The 22,204-nt window shown below is 39.3% G+C and overlaps 1 protein-coding gene across 4 annotated transcripts in view; it reads right to left on the bottom strand.

Annotated features, from left to right (window-relative positions):
• Window positions 1-1,289: 1,289 nt before the first annotated feature.
• Window positions 1,290-22,204, bottom strand: part of LOC120566319 (E3 ubiquitin-protein ligase TRIM39-like) — a 503,358-nt gene continuing 482,443 nt past the window's right edge. For 2 of the 4 annotated variants that reach the window (XM_039812707.1, XM_039812733.1), the window contains exon 2: window positions 1,290-3,501. In XM_039812707.1, the coding sequence (XP_039668641.1) occupies window positions 1,853-3,501 (1,649 nt within the window). In that variant the 3' untranslated portion in view covers window positions 1,290-1,852. Of the gene's footprint in view, window positions 3,502-4,756; window positions 5,040-10,284; window positions 10,469-22,204 lie in introns of those variants that run through there. The other 2 variants (XM_039812687.1, XM_039812696.1) reach the window with 2 other exon arrangements.

Raw genomic sequence — 22,204 nt, 5'->3', positions numbered from 1 at the left:
TTCGCGAGTGAGGGGACAATGGAGCGGGAGATTGGTCGGAGAATCGCGCAGCAGGTGCGGTATTACATTCAATTTATCGCACCGTTGTGACGAAAAGAGAGCTGAACCAGAAGGCAAAGCTCTCGATCTACCGGTCAGTTTTCGTTCCTACCCTCACCTATGGTCATGAAGGCTGGGTCATGACTGAAAGAACGAGATCCAGGGTACAAGCGGCCGAAATGGGTTTCCTCAGGGGGGTGGCTGGCGTCTCCCTTAGAGATAGGGTGAGAAGCTCAGTCATCTGTGAGGAGCTCGGAGTAGAGTCGCTGCTCCTTCGCGTCGAAAGGAGCCAGTTGAGGTGGTTCGGGCATCTGGTAAGGATGCCCCCTGGGCGCCTCCCTAGGGAGGTGTTCCAGGCACGTCCAGCTGGGAGGAGGCCTCGGGGAAGACCCAGGACTAGGTGGAGGGATTATATCTCCAACCTGGTCTGGGAACGCCTCGGGAAAGGGAAGTTTGGGGTCCCCTGCTGGAGCTGCTCCCCCCGCGACCTGATACCGGATAAGCGGGCAAAGATGGAAGGATGGATCCTCGACATTTAGACTTTATTCTCCATATTTCAACGTTATTCTTGATATTCAGACCCTATTCTCGAAATGGGATTTGGACTTAAATTTTTTTTTGATGGATAAAGACTAATGTAAGCCTGGATTGTTTTCTGTTATAATGAATTCTACACCTGCATCTGCTCTGTCGTGTTGTGCACATTTGGTCCAGAATCCTTTTCCTGCCTCACAAACAAGCCAGAGCCCTATCCATGTCTGCTGTGTCAGGGAGACACTGCACCACTATCGGAGGAACCCGCCAACGCTGAGCTCAGGATGAAAATGCATAAAACTCACTGTAATAAAATAACATGTAACAACAATAAAGATTTTCTTTCTGACATCACATGTCCCTAAACACACGGCCTGCCTGTGTGGAGACCTGCCGCGGAGGATGCTTTCTCCTCAGCATCACAAACACCATCAACTTTGCTCCGCTCAACAACTTCCGGCTCTTTCAAAATAAGTGGAACAGTGTGGTTTCGGAAGTCAAAACCCATCCATTTTTTGAATAAATGTTTGGATTATTAACCATTATTTCTTAACATGTTAAATTATTAATTTCATAATAAGTGCAACAGCAGGTTCTCCAAATAGGAAAGTGGCTTACATTTAAAAGTAAAATGTACAACTGTTGTGGTAGAAAGAACCAAACCAGCAGTTTAAAGTGATATCAGAAGAACTGATTTAGGAATAACACCATTAACATTCTTGGACAACAAACTTTATTTCTGCAATAATGCCACAATAATTCTGACTTTTTCTTTTCCGTCTCATTATTGAGGAATACAAAAAATTTAAAAAATCAGACAACCAATTTACACCACATAACTCTTAGATCCTAATTGTCCCATCGGATTTGGAATTTACCTTTTAATTTTATATATTTAAAATGAGAAAATGTAAATGAAAATGTTTTTTTCTCCATTTGTGGATATCTGAAATTGCTTTGTTTCTAGTCATAATTTATCAGCACATTAATTTGATGCATCATAACACAATATCTATTTAAACTTCTGTTAAACCCACGGACATTTATTATAACTTCCAGAAGAAATCAGTTTTCTAAAGACACCAAATATGTCAAGATGAAGTTTGATTCAATTTGCAAAGAATTGTTGCACATTTAACCTTATGATAATAAATGGAATAAAGCACAAATCAGTCACCACAGGAAACATATTCCGTAGAAAATAAGATGTAAAATATATGAATATTTACATTTATTCCCTTTATTGACAAAAAATCAATACATGAAATGAGATCAGTGATTAGTTTACTCTGACAGGAGAGATGATCAGAGGGGCAGAGTTTTTACCACCAACATTTCTACACGGACAGAAGAATGGGAAGAGTTTCTCAGTGAAGGAGCAGCCAGTAAAGGAGTAGATAAGAGCTGCAGCATCTATGTCATAAAAGGAGACCAGACCCTCCTCATAATCCACAAACACCCCCACCTTCTGAGGATGAGACTTCAGAGAGAGAAGGACACCAGGGCCAGCTAGAGCTTTGTACTCATTTTTATTTCTCAACCATATTATCCAGTAACCATCCTCTGGGCTCAGTACGATGTCTCCCGTCCTGTTGATCGACTCTCTGGCCACTCCTAAATTCCAATCAGTCTTTCCTTTAACTTGAACCTCAAAATAAAATCTGCCTGAAGAGAAACTCTGCTTTCCTAAAACACAAACACACTTAGAAAATCTCTCTGGGTTGTCTGGGAGATTCTTCCTCACATCACCATGATTCACTTGTTTCCCATCATCAGACAGGATGAGATTAGGATATGCTGTATCAGGATCAAGAATCACATCCACTGCATACTGCTGGACCCTTTTCAGCTCAGACTCAAGCAGCTTCTTCATCTCTTCACTGAGTGTCTCCTCCAGCTGAGCCACAGCTCTCACCACAGTCCCCTCATATGATGATGGACGGACGCCGACCTCTGTCCAGTCCTTGTTGGGTGGAGGTTGTTGGATGTTTAGGGACTGGACACTCTGGAGAAGATGGAGGTGGTCTTCAGAGTGTGAGAGCTGCTCCACTTCAGTGCTTCTCTTCATCAGCTCAGAGATTTCCTGTTCCAGCTCTTTGATGAAAGCTTCAGCCTGTTTTTCTGTTGTTTTCTGCTTCTCTTTGATCGTGTTGATGAGCTCATTCAGGCCTCTCTCAACAGACTCCTTCAGAGAAGTGAAAACCTGAACACCTTCTGCTATCTCTCTGTCTGCATCTTCCTCACCAAGGTCGACTGAGTGTTTGATTTCCTGAATCTTCAGTCGTCTCTGCTGGATCATCTGCTGAATTCCAGCCCCTGTCTTCCCCAGCTCGGCCTTCTTTCCTTCATATCCTTCTTTCAGAGGAACAACATCATGCTTCTTGTGATCTACAACAGTGCAGAGCATGCAGACACATGTCTGGTCGGTCTTACAGAACAGCTCCAGAGGTTTATCGTGCTTCGCACACATCCTGCCTTCCAGGTTCTCCACAGGGTTGATCAGCTGATGTCTTTTCAGGCCTGATGTTGTCAGATGAGGCTCCAGGTGAGTCTCACAGTAGGAGACCAGACACACCAGGCAGGACTTCAGGGCCTTCAGTTTGGTTCCAGTGCAGACGTCACAGGGAACTTCTCCTGGTTTGGACCCTTGTTGCTCTGAGCTGCTGCTGCTGGCTTTCTGTTGAGCTGACTGTCTGAACTGAACAACCATCTCAGAGATGAAAGTGTTGACTCTCAAATCAGGTCTTGTGGTAAAACCCTCGTTACACTTTGGACACAGGTACTGGTCATTAGTATTCCAGTGTTCAGTGATGCAGTTCTTGCAGAAGTTGTGACCACATGGTGTGCTGACAGGATGAGTGAACACATCCAGACAGATTGAGCACAGAAACTGATCTTCAGATTGCAGATAGTTTGCAGCAGCCATATCTACACATAGTGTGAAAGAAAAGAAAAATACATTCAAAATCTGTGAACAGACTGATCTTCGCCTACAGCCTACGGTTACTTTAGCAACAAGTAACATTATCTGTCCAAAACTCTTATTCACCTTGATACAGAGTTCACTCTCACCAAACTGGTCTTATAACTTCATGACAGGTCCAAACTGTTCCACGTTACTTAATTACAGTTTAATGTGATGTCAACACATAAAGATAAACGGTTTCTCTAACTTTGATAATTGGGCATGCCTTTCATATTTATGTTGTCAAAACACAAACATGTCAAACAATGCTAACTTAACATTAAAAGTGTCATAATTTACTAAATGACACTTAAAGCTATAGTGCATAGTTTCTGCCGCACCCATGAGGAATTCTAAGTAATGACAACAATTATGCATGTGAATGGCGCCGGATGAGACCATACTGAGAAATACAGAGTTTTGTGGAGCTGAGAGTCTTAATTAGTTTTGTTACGTTACGTTACGTTAATTATCATAATAAAGTTAAGTACTTAAAGCTTTAATGACATTATAAAATACTTCATGTTCATGATAGGTGTCATGTCATAATTATGACGGTGTCATGTCAGTCTAGTCTAATGTACAAGAAAGATAACATGAAATTACAAATTTAAGCTTAACACATCTGAGTGGAACGAGTGGAGCGATCTCCTGTAAGTTTGCAGCCACAGGAATCTATCTATTTATTTATTTAAACTCATGCTGGAGGCATTAGGCTTAGCTGAACCTCATAAAGACCTGAAAGATATTACGGGCGTCTAAATCAGCAAAATGTGTTATGTGTTGACGTCCTCCGTGACCTTGGCAGTCTTATCATACAGCTGTTACTGTTAGAGACACAGAGTTAAAGTACTTGTCCACCTGGAAAGGTCATGAGGTTATATTGGCCACTGACCTAAATGAGACCTGGGTACCACTAACTCAATTTACAGAACATGAGCTTGAAATTCAACTACAGTAATGTTACAACAAATAGAGACTACACTGAAATAAATGTTAGTTTAGTTTTTTTTATCTGTAAAATAGTTTTTTATCTGTTTACAATCTTAAATGATGCATCGTTCATAGTGTTGTTTACAGCTGGAGAATGTGTTGCTGCCGAGTGCACAAGTTGTATCAGCAGGTCACAAATAACAATCTGTTCCCTTACAAGTATTGTGTTTCTCATGTCCATCCACTCTTTCTTCCTGAAAATACAAATTAAAAAGGGTGACTGACCTTCTGGTCCTGAGCTGGTGTCTGGCAGAGTCTGCACCAGATCATTCCTGTTGATCTTCTCTAAAACCTTCTTGGTCACCTTCAGAGCTCCTTGAAGTTGATAGGTTTTCACCATCACATCCACTGTGTCCTGCCTTTCTGCAATCTCCAACATGGCCACTTTAATGCTTTGGTAGCCTTCCAGGATGTCTTGCTGCAGACACCATTTGAATTTCTTAAATTCCTCTTCTTTTAAATCCTCCAAAGTGTTGAAAAGGTCCACTGCCGTCATCGTGGCTTCCTGCTAAAATCAGAAAGTTTTGTCAAACTGAAAGAAAACTGAAACACCAATGTATCAGAGCAGAAGTTCTCATTGTCCAACACATGAGCTGTTTGATGTGATTTATGTGTAGTTCAGTCAGTTAGAGCTTCTGCTGCTGCTCTGTGGGCTGGACCTAATGTCCTAAAATCACCGCAAGTATTGACATGATGTAACATTACAATAACAACCGTGTCCCGTGGTGATACTGCTGCGATTTTTAACATAACAGCAAGGAAACAAACTGCAGGAAAACACAAAGCAGAGCCAGACCCTGATCCGCTAGCCTCTGGCCTCACGGCAGCTGCTGCTGCAACGGGGAGTCGGTAAGTTTGCTAGCCACTTTAATGGTCGTTAACATTGCTGTTAACGTTAAGTTACAGTTAACGCTATATAAAGAGACAGCAGCTGGCATTTGCATTCACAGTGAGCGCGCTGACAGTAACGTTATAACGGTATGTTTCCGGGGTGAATTTAGTTTAATGTTTGACATTCGTCAGTTTTCATGGATGTTACCTTCAATAGGTCCTTGTCAAAGCCTCAATTTCCTCCAGTTTCAGGGTATATTGTAGAGCTAATTTAGACAGAGGTTTCACAATTATTTTTAACTCAAAATCACCAAAAATGACGATGCAGTTAAGAACGCAAAGAACTGAATGTCTGTCCAATGCGCCCGTGACAATAGACGTACTTTTGCAATACCAGCTATTTAAATCTTTAATACCTTTTTTGCTGTTCAACATAGAAATCTCAAACCACTTCCATTATAGAGAGGGAGAGCCATTAAACATTTCGCACTTGTAAATTTGTAAAAATAAATAAAGATAATAAATTTAAATATAAATAAAGATGTATAGTTACAAATAAAGATGTTAGTTTTAACACGTTTCTCATTAATGAATATAATGACATCAAACCACCTGTAATATGTCTCAAGCTATGTTTCCATCGACCCATTTGTATCCAAATTAAGTGATATCGAATGAAAAATGCCTTATGGAAACAGTAAAATCCGACTGAATTTCATGAATATCGACTCAAATGAAATACGTTCAGTCTCATCGGATTTTCTCTTGATCGATATACGGCTTCTGCAATAAACGCTGATGGAAACGTTATTTGCCGAATAAATAATGAATTGCGATTAAGTTTTAGGTCATTTTATGGTTGCAACCCGCAATAAAACGAAGAAGAAGAAGTTTCAGTTCATTTCCGCCCAGTATTTCCGCTTTGTTTGCAAAACAAAAACAGATGTAAGTGGACAAACGAGGAAACAAGATACTTTTTTAATTTAATTTACCAGAAAAATATAACAGCTATTTTAGATAGCAAAAATCTAAGAAACGCCATCATTTATCAGAAGCTCGTGAAGGAAATGACCAACAGTTACGACAGGGACATTAAACGCTTAACTTGAAAAAGCTTAACGTGGTTTAATGTATCTAAACAACGATGATCATCACCAGATTTATCATGGTTATATCTTGTCATGAACACTTAAGCCTGTCAAAAAAACTAAATCGAAATCCAACGATTATAGAAGTTATCTCACGTTAATATTTTCTTCATCAGTGGCCGTATTAATATTATTAATATGGCGAGGAAAAAGATTAACGTGGTTTAATGTACCTAAACAATGATCAATCATCACCAAATTTCTCTCTCACATTACCCATCATAACCACGGAAAACTGTCAAATAATCTAACACAACGTCCAATTATTATGGACGTTATCTGACATAAAGCGTTTCTGCTTCAGGGCAGCGGAGCGGCTGGGGGTTGACTCTCCACGGTTCTCATTGGCTTTATAAGTCCTAATGTGAAAAAGCTTAACATGGTTTAATGTACCTAAACAACGATCAATCATCACCAAAAAATCCTCTTCTATATTGCTCATCATAACCACTTAAAACGGTCAAATCTAACCCAATGTCCAAATATTATGGACGTTATCTGACACATTAACGTGAGATAACTTCTATAATCGTTGGATTTCGATTTAGTTTTTTTGACAGGCTTAAGAGTTCATGACAAGATATGACCATGATACATCTGGTGATGATTGATTGTTGTTTAGATATTAAACCATGTTAAGCTTTTTCACGTTAAGCGTTTTAGAATGTCCCTTACGACAAGCCGTGGGACGTCCTGCGGAGTAAATGGAAGGCGCTCAAACAGCGATACACGGCTCAAAAAAGAGAGTTGTCTCGCAGCGGTGCCGGAGGGGAAATATAAGGCAAGTTCCACCTTTTTGATGAGCTGGATCAGATCCTCAGCCAAAGGTCCATCGGAGCTTAGGCTATAGCTTGGCTTCTATATTAACAACTACTTTTGTCTAGCAAAACTTTGTTCGCAAAAGTTCGCTTGAATTTTGTGCGATTCAGTTAAAAAATGAATGGAAACACCATAAAATGTCTCAAATCAATTCGATATACCAATTTAATCGCAAAACAGCATGTGACGTCATTACGCACAGGTTTTTATTCGCTTTAAAGCTGTTGGATGCAAACACACTTTCACCAGCTTTATTCGCATGAGTTTTTTTTACCAAACTTCAGATAATTCGATTGACAAGTGGATGGAAACTTAGCTTCAGACATCCTCTCACAACTTTCACAGCTTTTAGTTTGTGTTAAAGTCTTTAGCAAATCCCTTAGCATCCTCATCAGTAACCAATTGTCTATAAAATGCATATTTAAAGGTTATCTATTTAATAGGTTTATAATTAATGAATATATTGACATCAAACCACCTGCAATATGTTCAGACATCTTCTCACAACTTTCACAGCTGTTATTTTGTGAAAAATACTTTAAAAATACCTTATCAATATCAATGATCTCTTCGCTATTTAATGCATATTTAAAGGTTATCATTGTAATAGCTTTTTCATTTCTGTATATATTGACATCAAACCACCTGTAATATGTCTCAGACATCCTCACAACTTTCACAGCTGTTTTCGAAAAAGTCTTAAGCAAATTCTTTATCATCTTCAGTGACCTATTGTGTAAAAAATGAACATTTAGAAGTTATCAATTCTATAGGTTTTTCATTGATGAATTTACTGAGAACAATTCACATGACACACACTTGTCAGACAACCTCTTACAGCTTTAATTTTGTGATGTTATGAATTGGAAGTAAAACCACGAAATTAATTTGTACATAATAATTTATTGTTTAGCATACAATGCAAGAGGTGAAAAACAAACAATGCGTAAAAAAAACGACGGTCCCTAAGTACGTCTATTGTGACGGGCGCGTTGGAAAGACATTCAGTTGTTTGTGCTCTTAACTGCATCGTCATTTTTGGTGATTTTGAGTTAAAAATAACTGTGAAACATCTGTCTAAATTAACTCTCCAACATACCCTGAAACTGAGTGAAATCAAGGCTTTGACACGGACCTACTTAAGGTAACATCCGTGAAAACCGAATGTCAAACATTAAACTAACTTCATCCCAGTCGTTATGTTAAGCGTCAAAACTCTTCATCCCCTATGGGATAGAAGGCTGCAAAGAGATCTCTCCATCGCCTTTAATCCTTGGCAGCACGCTACGCATCTGCCCATGACAGGTGCATCTTGTCCAGCAGCTCCTCCAACTTTTAGAAACATCAGCTAGCAAGGCCGTTCCTAGCTTTTTGGAGGCCCTGTGTAAAACTTGTTTTGCTTTTGCACTGGGCCCCCAAAAGGAACAAGTGAGCCTGGGCAAGCAAAGTGAGAGCGATACAGACCCGTAAATGAGATTGTTTCTCAGCCGTTTACATTCTAAAGTACAAATTAACATTAACTCAAGATGATTTTGGGGAGAAGGGCACGTTTTCCTCTGCATTTCATTCATTACATTTGGAATGGATTTATGACCATTTAGCCGTATATGCAGATAAATGGCACCAGTACCCGGAGGTCCAAGTTTACCTGCAGCAACATTCCCTCTTTAGCATTTAGCTTAGCACCACTGCAGACATAAACATCACTGGCTTGGCCGCATCATCCTCCCTAGCTCCGCCCTCTCGTCAAAAATTGTCAAGATGGTAATGCCCAAATCTTGGCCAAACATCCACTATTTTTAAAGTCTTTGTGAGCAAGTGACCCAGTGTGAAAGGGGTATAAATGGAAACTAAATGTTAAAGCAGCATGCTAATTAATGTAAACCACACATGAAGAGTTTAAGTCAGTCATATATTCTGTTAGCTTTTGTCTTGTTGTTTTAGCCTTGCTAGCAGCATGACACCAAACAATACTATAATGTACAAGAAAGATAACATCATCATGAAACTACAACTTTAAGCTTAACACATCTGATTGGAATGAGTGGAGCACTCTCCCGTAAGTTTGCCCCCACCCGGGTATCTATCTTCTATTGTCTATCTGGTGAAGTCTTACTTGATTAGGTTTCAATTTGATTTGAGAACTAAGCTTGTCTAATGAACAGACGAAAAGACAGAGTCATTAGCTGGAGAGGCCTGAGGGCACAATGGCAGGAGCATCTGATCTTGACTGAGACAACCCTCCATTTGCCAGCTGGCATTTTGCCAGATTCTTGACTGAAGTTATTTATGTGGCAGTCTTGTCACACCTAAACACCACAAACTGTTCCAGCCTATCACACCTCAGCTCCACCCAACCCACCTCCAGTAACTGACAGACACAAACTGCAGGTTTCAACTTGTCCCTTCAGAAACCTCTGGATGTGTTTTTACTCAGTCTGTACTTCAGGATTAAAAGACTGCCTTGCTGATAATAATATTAATAAGTATCTTTTATCTTGTTGTTGAAAACGTGTGTCCACAAATCAAAACCAGGACAGATCTACACTTTTGATAGGATGAAGTTTGTGACACACACCTGCCAATTAAAAACAACTCTCTTCTGAGTAGTTTTGTAGAGTCAGAGAACAAACAGCTGATCCAAGTTTCAGAGAATAAAGTATTCAGGCTGATGGAGACGTTCTGACACTTCCTCATATCTCAGCAGGGAAGTCAGCGGAGATTAAAATCTAACTTGTTTCCTGGTGTTGATTAAATCTGACTCAACTGAAAATAAAAAGGCTCATTTTGGCCAAAACGTCACACTTCATAGAATAATTACTGAGTTACTTCAGATCTACAAACAGTTTACAATAGTGCTGAAAGAATGTATCACTGCTTTCATCTTAAAGTATATAATGTAGCTCAATATCACAAATGATAGCCGAGTTCTTCATCAAAGGTGTGTAGTGTTACCTGTCAGGCCGCTCCGCTGTTAAAGTCCCGTTCAGATGAGGTCAGAGAGACGTGGTACCTTCATCAGCAGACACTGACAGATGCTGCTGCTGTCTGTGTTCACCTGACTGACATCTGTCACATCCTAACACCTTTATATCCAGAAACGTCATGTGACGTGAGAGCAGGACCCAGTCGGACCTGTTGTGCTGCCAGAGAGTTTTCAGGTTAATTATGTAATGTGGCAGGAGCAGTCTAATCTGATTACAACATGTACAACGAGTTTGACTCCAAGGAAACTGACGTTAGAATGCTGTACATCCAGTGTTACTCCGTCACTTACTGTAATGGAGTGCTGTGGTATCAGGACTACATGTTGCTGTGAGTTTTGTTATTCTGGTAATTTGCTGCCGCCACAACTGAACCCATTAACAAACTAACTTTATTCTTAATCATCACCTACACAGAGTGTATATAGGAAAATTAGTTTCTTTACTTTAACCCATCCTAAGTATTAGGAGCAGTGGACAGCTAACAGTTGTTTTTTTTTTTTTCGATACCGGTGCAGTGAGTTTCAAGTGAAAGCACCGTCTGTTATTTTTCCAGACAACAGCAGCTGCAGGCTGCTACGTCCCGCGGTTGTAATCCTCTACAGTGAAATACAGTCACACTTTCACATGTTTACCGTGTTTAATCCAGCTACTGGCTAACGGTAGGCTAATGTTGCCTGCTGTCAGGTATAGTGTTAACTAGCGTCACTTGCAGCGATGTTTCTGTTATAACTTCTGTTTCGGAGCATCAGAGAGAAGCGCAGGTATTTCAGTGGCACCAAAATGAGGAACCAAAATCTGCATTGCTATGCGGTCCGGTAGATACCTGTCGTTTAACACCAGGTTTCGGTACCCAACCCTACAGCTAATAGCATTTGGGGAGCATCTTGGGGTTCAGTGTCTTGCTCAGGGACACTTTGACTTGGTGTGACAAGGTGGCCAAACTTTTTAGATCGTATACAGAAAAATAAAAGGAGTCAAAGATAATCAATGTTCGGCCATGTTAACTGAGGTCACTGTTTTCATCGACTAGTAACCAATCATAGGAGGTCAAGTAGTTGTTCAAAATGGCAAAAAGTGTTAAAAGAAAATTCATTTTCTCTAAAAATAACTATGCAACCCTACTAAACAGTTTGATGTTACAGTGGTTTATTCTTGTTTCATTTAAGGAATATGAAGATGGATTGTTGTCCGTCCAGTGTTGCTCCGCCTCTTAATGCAGCTCTGTTGTTAGGTTTTCTTTCCTCTTGTTAAGACATGATTTTAGTGACACACAAGTTTTCTCTGGCTTATAAGTAGTGCATATAGCTGCTGTAAATGGAAAAAGTCTCCCAGGGGAGCATGCCCCCCTAAGTTTGGGCTGAGTCCCCAATGTTTACAAGGTGAGGGGAATCACTGAGCTGTGTAGACACCCTTTGATAAGTGGAAGAGTAATAATACTCTACACTACTAGCAGCCCAAACTATTTACTGGACAACTGTACCAAGGCATCATGAAGGTCTATCAGTGTTTGGTCAACAGCATAGTGACTCCATGCTGGTTGTGTCTTTGTTTTGTGGTCCATCTAGTGGTCGTTCTGTGCCATAACACCAGGAAGTGGTGTATGGAGTTAGAATCATGCCAAAACCTCACACACACACAAAACGTGTTTTACTCACGCCCAACGATTCACAAACAAACTCAGTGTGGTTTGCAAATACAAAACATCATTCACAAACTAACGCATTTTGTTCTGCAAATAAGAAACCACCTATCAAACAAATACAGTATATGTTACACATACAAAGAAACGTATTTCTTCAATGACAAAAAATAGTACAAACTAAAATCTTTCAAGTACAAAAGAAAATCCTTCAGGTACAAAACAAATTCTACAAGTACGTGACTTTTGGTACTAATTTTCCGCCTTGCTGATCCACACACAAATGCCCTCAGATCCACACACAAATGCAGGTACATTTTCTAACAAATGTCCTGTAATTCGCACTCCACAACAGCAGGTGGCGCTGTTAATTTAAGCCTACCAGGACGATAGATATATACACGCGGATTTTTTTAAACGTTATTACGGTGCATAACTTACTGGAACAAAGCTGAGCAACGTGTTGTTGCTGGTGACAAAACCACTGATTATATAGATGTATATTGAGGCGATACTGGCGTTAAAGACCCGCTAATCGTTGTCTGATTCTCTGAAATGAATGCCGGCATTGCATTGTGGGAAATTGGCTTTGCATGCGCCCAACTCTGATCATATCTGTTCTGTCTTACAGCATACTGTAATATTTCACCAGTAATAAGACCAAAATAATATTATTAAAATAAAGAAATGCATACTATGATAATATCTAAATATATGTTGCTAGATATAGTATTATAGTTTAAAAAATATTAAAACAGCAAAGCAGCTTCCCTGGCCGAAATAGACCGAAATAATAACATTAAAAGAAATACAATTAAACCATGATAAGATCTGGTGAATAAATGTTGATTAAAACAGCGATTATTGGGCTAAAAATACCAATAATAGCAAAGCTGTATACAGCTTCTGTGTACAGAAAGAAACGTGCTGTGATCAGAGAATCTGTGCGTAGACCACGGATGATGATGTCATTGACCTACATAGGCATCGCATCCGTGGGCCCGTCACAGAATTTTCGGCGAATCTGTGAAGCTGACACAGATATTGAGTTTATTTCTGTACACAGAAGCTTGACACTAAGAAAAGTACTACAATAAAGTAATACAAAATTAACAAAATGTATTATAAAATGTTGTTACACACATAATTGTCATATGAATAAAAATTATGAAAGTATGATTAATCCAATTTTGACCAACTTAAACACTTAAGCACACAGTATGATATTTCTATTGCTCAGGGTCTCTCAATCAAATCAATAACAAAAGACAGACTGATGATGTTGTGAAGTAGTCAGGGATCTTGGGAGTTAACCCACACTACGTGACTCAGGCAGAAATAATGTTCAAGGAGTCACGGACAAGTTAATGTTCCAATTTACTTTGATGAAGTAAAAAAACAGGGAGACAGAGAGAGGGTCAAAGTTTAAAATAAAAACACAGACTCTCACCGACCTCTGTCCTGATTGACAGGTCGGTGTGTAGCCAAGCCTTAAAACTTCACCTGCTATGATCAGACAATATATTACTGGCATATGCTGTGTACACCAATAATATGATGCCATTACTTCTCTATTTTAGCCTCTCTGCCATTACCTTGCTTAAAGTGACAGATTTCTCTGGTTTTGAACATTTTTTGAAACATTTGGGATAATGTAAATACACAGCTTAAGAAAATATATTCCATAGGTCTAGTCTTTTTAGATTTTAATGCGAAAATGTTATACCTTGAAGTGAGTTAACCATCTGACAAGTGTCATTAAAAAACGAAGAGTGTAGCTTCCTGTTTGACTAAAGCTGCTACATTTAGCTGTATGTTTAGTTTTAATGCGTTTTATTAAAACAGTTTTTTTGTTTGTTTGTTCGTAGAGATGCACCGATTGACTGGCCGGTGACCGGAATTGGCCGATTTTCACTTCATCGGCCATGACATGCAGGGTTTCCGCTATATGCATGTAGCAGCGGCGCACTGCTGCTCAATCAGCTGTTTATGAAATGTCATAAAGTCGTAATTATACGCGGCTCTGCAGAGCCGTCAGCTCTACTGATCTCAGGCGAACGGTCAGCCGCTCTCTCTCTCCCCTCTGAGGCTGAAAAACTGGAACATGAAAACCGCGGGTCCGTGAAATATGACAGAGCAGTTTATTGGAAAATAGCGTTGGGCACACTGACTTTGCTGAATTGACTGTTTATCAGACCCCAGATGAGACAAGAAGCTAACGTTAGCGAACGCTGTGGTCCCTCTGCCTCTGACGCCCGCTGGCCGCTGTAGGAGACGCTGTATTCCTCCGACACGCTGTATTAACATTACTGTTTAAAACGCTTTCCAGGTTAGTGGGGATGCATGTGTGTGTTTTGAGAAATATCTTTATACTGCATTAAGGCTATATTTATTTTATTTTTATTTCTTATTTATATATTATTTTATTGCCATTACCTGTTTTCCCTGTTTTCATACATACAGAAGTTTAGTTTGCTAAATATATCACATTTTTTTAGTTGGATATTGGATGTGAAAAGAAGGAAATGGTTCTTCCATAACATTGCACTTTAACTGTGGGTTAATTTCCCACACCAGGAGTAATTTATAGTATAGTCTAGCGATCGATTATCTGTTCAAAAATTATTCTATGTTCTATGCAAAATGTAAAATTTTCTATTAAAGAAAAGATAGAAAATAAATATTTGTGTGTGCTGTAAAGTGGTTAGAAAAAATGAAATCGTAATCGGCTAAAATCGGTATCGGCTGGTCAAACTCAATGGAAAAATCGGAAATCGGAAAGGGCCTAGAAAGTTGTAATCGGTGCATCTCTGTTTGATTAGGATCCTCATTAGCTCCTGCATTGCATTCTTCCTGAGGTCCTTACAACTCTCTTTACTATGTTTTGTGTACAAAAATCCTAATTCTTTTTAACCCAAATATGTCAGATTACAAATAGCATCTGTAAGCATTTGACAAAATTCTGATACTAACTTTTTTGTCTTTGAAATCCAAATTAGTCATTCCTAAAAATTACATAATTTGTCTTTGAAATCAAAAACCAACTGTTCGTTTATCACCTATATGAATTTCCCCAGTGTGGGCTAAATTCCCTCAGATGAAAGCAAGAAGTAGATCAAATATAATTGACTTCCGATTGAAAGTAACTGTTAAATTGAACTCCTATACAATCCATCAATAGGAAACCTATTATCCTAATTCAAAAGTACTTTTAGCTCTCTGGTAACAGCAGGAACTGGCCTGAAAGGCAACTTCTTGTTTTTTCTAAACTTTTAGGCATTTGAGTCAATTCAAGTTTTTATGTAGGTGTGCTGAAAGCTCAGAGACAGAAGGTCTTGAGGCAGACTCCTCCTCGCTGGACACGCCTGCTGTAACCTGAGCCAGTCTCTCATAGACTGGCATCCAGTGCACTTCTCTATCTCTCTAAAGCTCTTGTTTCCTCTAAGCTTTTCCTGACTGAATTGTTACACCTTCTATTTATAAAGTATACTAGTATATTATATATTATTATCTTTATGGTATAAAAGTATTATCTTTTTCTGTTTATAAGAGTTATCTTTAACTTATATTATATTTTACTTTTCGTGTAAACATATAAATATGAGAGTAAATATTAAATGAATATGCGTATACCATTGTCTCAGTACATTACTCATAATGTACATCATTAAGCAGTCACATCAACATTAAACATTTTCATTTAGATATTTAGTCTTAATCATATCTCCAAGTTGTTGATACATTTAATCATCATGGTTTCAAACCATCTCAGCACTTACCCAAACCTCACACAACTTACACAGGTCTCAGGAAAGATGCAGCAAGTGCAAGAGTCTAGAAAAATACAAATTAAGGTATTCCCCTTTTCAAACCAGGTTTATAGGAAGTCTTTGAATGGATCATTTATGCCTGTATTTACCCAAAAATAGTTTACAGATGTTTTATGTCAGACTTTACCTAAAGCCAAAGTTATTTCTATCAAATTTTCATCAATCCAATTCAGATTCGAACAACGAAACGTACTTTAAACAAACAAAACACAATACTTATCTTAAAAGTAAAAATAAGTACTTCTAATTATCTTCTCCTAATAGTGTGTGTATTTTCAGAATGTGAGTCTGTGTGCTACTTAACTTCACAGTGCGTCAGATGTGTCAGAGCAGAACGGTCTCTCGCCCCCCCCCTCCTTCTCCCAGTCCGTCTGCTGGTCCGTACCCCCAGACGGTTTTTACTGGTCCTGCAGCTGGAGGGGGAGCGAGATGGACGCCACTGACACGAATGAGGCGCCGTGTGGCACAAAACAGAACTCCAAAAAGCATTATTTGTTCTTTTATCAATATTATCACTTGGAGTGAATATCAATAATTATAAAACCGCATTTCTTTCCCTCATGCTGGTTTAACTCTATAAAATCCATACAAATTGTGCTAAAAAGGAAACACTGCTTTTATAATTGTTCTCTTTTAGATTACTTTAAAGGTTGTGTTTCAGTAAATAGTGAAAGTCAATCAAAACAAAACAAAATTTTCTTTAGAATAGTTTTTAAATAAAAAACATTATGTGAACACCCCATTCATTAAACACCCTATTTATTATTGCTACTATATCCCTTCTATTTGAGGCATGACAAGCTCATGACTCAAAAAACGCAGCACATATAAATCTGTTCAGTGGTTTAGCCATTAACACTGTCCTGTGTTACACAGCAAAACCTGAATAAAAGCAACACAAAATTCAATAAATCATTACTTTTAAAAGAAAACCAATCACCAAAGTGTTTTCAACGTCAACATCAATTAATTTAGTTTTAACCTATTTGTGATATAGCAAATCAAAATACAAACAAAGTCTTTAGTGCAGTTTTACTGAAAAAAACTCACTAGAGTACAATATTAAATTAACTGTTTTTAGGCTGAAATCTCATTTCAACCTGTATTGGTTTCAATATAACCAATAAACTAAGACGAATTAAACAAAAATATGTTGTTTATTTTCTTTTTATCTTTAGTTTGCAACCCAAAGTTATACTACTTGTTGTCTGGTAGTTCTAAAAATCATTATAAATTAAAGTTTTTTAGGCCTATAGAACAAACCTAAGTACTTCTAATTTGACATCTATTCATCCAATTTGTTACCTGATATGGGAAACATATCACATTCTATAATTTATGACAAAAACTATATCAAAAATCATTGCTGAACTCTACATACACAACTCCTGATTTCTCTCTTATCTCTGACTGTGTGTGTGTGTTGCTATGGCCTTGCTGCTCTGTAAGCTTAGTCTACAGTGAGGGTTAACCAATCACCTCACTGAGTGTCTCTGCTGCTCTCATTGTGGTTGTTAGCATGTCATCAGGAATTTGTGCCTTTTGCAGTGAGACACAATACGTTACCAGTTGGTCCTCACACAGTGGTGTGTCTGGTGGGTGTCCTCTTTACCCAAGTCCAATGTGTGGAGGTGCTGTAAACAAAATCTCAAAAGGTGACAGGTTAAGTCGCTTGCGCCTGCGCATTCTATACCTCAGTACAATAAGCAGAGCTTTTGTCAAATGTAGGCATGTTGCATTTTGAATGCGAACCACTATACTTGAGATTTTGGTAGGAATTCTCCATTTTGGAATTATTTCAGTGAGTAGGGCTTTGGCTCCTACACTGGCTGACAGTAGTCTTGACCAAAAAATAAATAAATAATCATTTGTGAACCTATGTTGTTTCACCATTGTGAAACAATTGTTTTTCCCTCAATTGTATTTCCATCATACTAATCATCCCCCCATTTTACACATGGTCTTTAACCCATGTGTCAACTTTGCAAAATTTAGGAAAGAAAAAGCTGGATAGCCTTCTGTTAGGAAGAATGAGCTCTACTGCTTGTACTGAGAGATGAGATGGCAGAGGTCCAAATCAGATAGCATCAGATACACCTACAACAGAGAAGCCCACACGGTTAGGCCACTGCTAGAGTCTCTGGAAGAAGAACTGTTAACCTAAAAAAAATGAAATCAGGGTTAGTGAGAGGTGTGTCAGAGAGGTCAGGTCATGGTGTTCAGACCACCTGTAGCTCTGCAACACCATTGTTTCTCTCTGTCAGCTGGTGTGTGGAGAAGAAAATCAGGGTTAAGAACAGTGCATCTGTTAGAGTGACATTTTGCAATCTAACAGAGTAGTAATATCTAAGGTACCTGGCCACAGATAAATAGAGTTTTTCATTCTGTTCCCACAAAATGTGTGACACAGAATGTGGAACAGGGCGTATTTAATGCTTCGAGCGGCAGAATCAAGTTTAGCAGAGAAATTTGCAACCGGACGGAGTTTTGTCGCCGTGGTGTTGCAGCAACACAGAGCCACGCAGCTCTTGTGCTCATCAACGGTCTGCATGAACTGTTTTTAGGGGTCGGGGAAGCCAGTTTCATATTCACGAACGCTTCATTAGCTTCGGCAGCAAAAAGTCTTACAGTGACCTCAGGAACGTGTACAGACATTTTTACGTGACAGGCTCAAGTAAAAAAAAAATCCTAATCATTAACACTAAAACTGAAAAAGCTGCTATTCTGTTCATTTTACATGAAAACAGCACTGTACCAAAAAACTCTCTCGAGGAAGGAAATAGCAAATGCAGCCTTGAGAGATGTAGAAAAAACACAAGCTGGGCACTAAAACAAAACTATATTGGTTGTCAGTCAAGCATGCAGCTACAACACAGTCCATATCAGTCCAAATCAGATGTGAGGTTGTCCAACTGTCATTATGTCTCTAAAGAACCGTTTTGAGCATTCTTCATCAGGCCCTGTAGTAACATGAGCTGTGTAGTGCAGGTTGTCAGGTTTCATGTAGTCAGAGGCAGGGCTGATTACAGACGCTGCCTCAGTGAGGTCATTTTAGCCACACTGTGATTAACAAATGTGGTTTTGTCAGATGCATCATTATGAGAAATTCTCAATCCATCAGGTGTTGAGGTTAAGCCAATGTTAAAAGTGCACATTAAATCACTACCTGAGCAAAATAAGTGGACATAAACCAGACCCCAAAAAAAGTTTCCATGTATATGAGAAAGGAACAGAAAATTGTTCTTTTACTGTTTAACCTGTATTCCCAATTGACCAAATAGAATGACCACTGCACTTCAGTGTCAAATCTAATAGCTCTAATAATCAAGTTTTGTAAGTGGAACCCCTTTAACTTTACCCTCAGTAGTAGGCATTTTCTTCTAGGTTTCAGAAGATAACATACTATAATGGTTTAACTGAATAGATTATTTTTCAGAACTTTCTAGCCTATCAATTGTCCCTAATAGCAAAAACAAAAAACAGTGTATCAGTGCCAAGCATTTCTTCATTGCATGAAGCAAGTGTGTGTGTGTGCGGTAGCACTACCTTCTTATCAGCTGTTGGACTCAGTCAAACAGAGGGACAAGTGTTGTTCTTTGTCTTAAGGTGTTTTTTGCTTTTTCTTCGGGCAGTTACATACCCAATGTCCAAAGTCCTTGCAGTACCGACACTGGTCTGGTTCGTTGGGCTCATTATTTTGCCCACGGTACCCGCCTCGGCCTCTTCTGGCTCGACCACGTCCTTCGTGGGAGCGGCCTTTTTCGGGTCCGCGCTCCATATGTTGCCCACCAGCCTGTTGTAACATGCAGACAAATCGCTTCAAACATGGTTTTCTCACGTACTCGTTTTTTAGTTGAGTCTGTGTCCTCTTCGTCCCTCCATTTCTCCAACTTGTCCTCCTGATTTTTAGAGAAAGCTCAGAAAACTGATGAGGATTGGTGTATGTGTGTTGCATTCTTTCCCTGAAAACATTCTTTGTTTTTCCTGTACTCAGTAGCTTTAAATCCTCTTAATTTTGTCTTTTTCATTAGTTTTTTCTCTTGTTTTCCTAATTCCTGTTTGAATATTTTCAATTTGCCCCAATTTAAAGGAAAAACCAAAAAAATTTTGACCAATATGGCAGACACTCCAGGCTTTTTTTGAGCCGTATTCTCGCACCATGTCACCCACCACGGTTCCCCTAGGGACGTGTGACCCGGATCCGCTCGACCCGTTACCCATTACACTGGGAAGAAGTACTTCTATCCTACTTACAATCGTCACTGTAAGGCCCGGTTTCTATCTTATTTCGGAAAAACCAAACACAAAAAAAACCTAACAGTTTCTGAAAAACTGTTTATTAGATTTACTTCAAAACCTAATTAGATTTGTCCCCCGAAAATCTACAAAGCAAAGTCACACCCGTGCGTGGATCAGTTTTATGGTGCAAAAACACTGCTGGAGTGATCACAATTATGTATCTATACCACCTTAAAAATACCCCCAAAATCTATACAAACAACCCCAATGTTTATCCTATCTCAGTGTCCAAAGTCAGTATTTGTTTCTGGAAGTTTTACTTCAGCCAATTCAAATTACTCTGAATTTAATTTAAATTAGAGTGTGATCTTACCCTGCTGCTTGGAATTGCTTCCGTCTTAATAGATCAGTGTTGGGTCAGTAGAGTCCTCCGTGGTTTCTGATCCTCTCTCTCTGAATGCTTTTTGGGCGAGGTAGAGGCGAAGATCGTTGGATCTCGGATCGCGAGTCCTCAGTCAACCACGGAGTCTCTCTTATCTGACCCCTGCACATGATCTCCCATCTCGTCGCCATGTTTTGTCGTGGAAGTTTCCTTTGCAGCAGGGGGAAGAGTTTTCAGAGTTCAGTAAATTGAAACAAATAAGACAGACTGAGACTAAAACCAAGTTGGGTTTTTGTATTTTATTAAAAAAGATATATTTGCAAATATAGGATCAACATGATTTCACAAAAGGCCGCAGCCCAGTGTGGAGTCAGTTTCTCAAATGAGTGAACAGAACACCAGGCTTATATGCATCTTCAGGTGACAGCACATACGCACTTGGATTATTATGACGCTACAATTTTGACAGGCAATCTGATACACATGAAGACAATCAGAGGAATACAAGAGACATCTTGGAGTCATCTCACCTCCTCCTCCCTGTACGACTTTCACCCCCCAGTTACATCTTAACTGGCATGGGAAAACATGATAGTTTTAGGGTGACCTTGTACCTTTATCGGTTCAGGCTAACAGTGCTCTCATATTGTTCCAGACTGGATGTCTCACAAAGTTAGAATATAAATCTGCATGTGGGAAATGAGATAGACTCTTTAAGCATTTGTGAGAGAATTAAAGTACGAATTAAACATAAAAATATAAGGAATTGTGCTTAAATGTAATTTTCCCATTACAGGTCAACTTTGCTCCTCTGAACACCTTCCAGCTCTTACAAAATAACAGTGTGGTTCCGGAAGTCAAAATCCCATTCATTTTCTCAATAAGCGTTTTGATTATTAACCCTCGTGTTGTCCTCCTGCCCACTATGCAACTTTTTCCAACGTTTTTGTCACTTTTCTTCTGCGATTTGAAGTTTTTATTGTTCTTTTCCCCCCAAGGTTTTTTAAGCTATTTCCGCCATTTTTAGGCCTTTATTTCCACAGGACAGCTGAAGACATGAAAGGGGAGAGAGAGGGGGAATGACATGCAGCAAAGGGCGACAGGTCGGAGTCGAACCCGCGGCCGCTGCATCGAGGAGTAAACCTCTATATACAGTGGGGAGAACAAGTATTTGATACACTGCAGATTTTGCAGATTTTCCTACTTACAAAGCATGTAGAGGTCTGTAATTTTTATCATAGGTACTCTTCAACTGTGAGTGACAGAATCTAAAACAAAAATCCAGAAGATCATATTGTATGATTTTTAAATAATTAATTTGTATTTTATTGCATGACATAAGTATTTGATCACGTACTAAGCAGTAAGAATTCTGGCTCTCACAGAACTGTTAGTTTTTCTTTAAGAAGCCCTCCTGTTCTCCACTCATTACCTGTATTAACTCCACCTATTTTAACTCGTTACCTGTATAAAAGATGCCTGTCCACACACTCAATCAAACAGACTCCAACCTCTCCACAATGGCCAAGACCAGAGAGCTGTGTAAGGACATCAGGGATAAAATTGTAGACCTGCACAAGGCTGGGATGTGCTACAGGACAATAGACAAGCAGCTTGGTGAGAAGGCAAAAACTGTTGGTGCAATTATAAGAAAATGGAAGAAGTGCAAGATGACGGTCAATCTCCCTCGGTCTGGGGCACCATGCAAGATCTCACCTCGTGGGGCATCAATGATCATGAGGAAGGTGAGGGATCAGCCCAGAACTACATGGCAGGACCTGGTCAATGACCTGAAGAG

This window comes from Perca fluviatilis, chromosome 1 (assembly GCF_010015445.1).
Source record: "Perca fluviatilis chromosome 1, GENO_Pfluv_1.0, whole genome shotgun sequence".
Lineage (NCBI taxonomy): Eukaryota > Metazoa > Chordata > Actinopteri > Perciformes > Percidae > Perca > Perca fluviatilis.
This window is presented reverse-complemented; position numbering and strand designations above follow the sequence as displayed.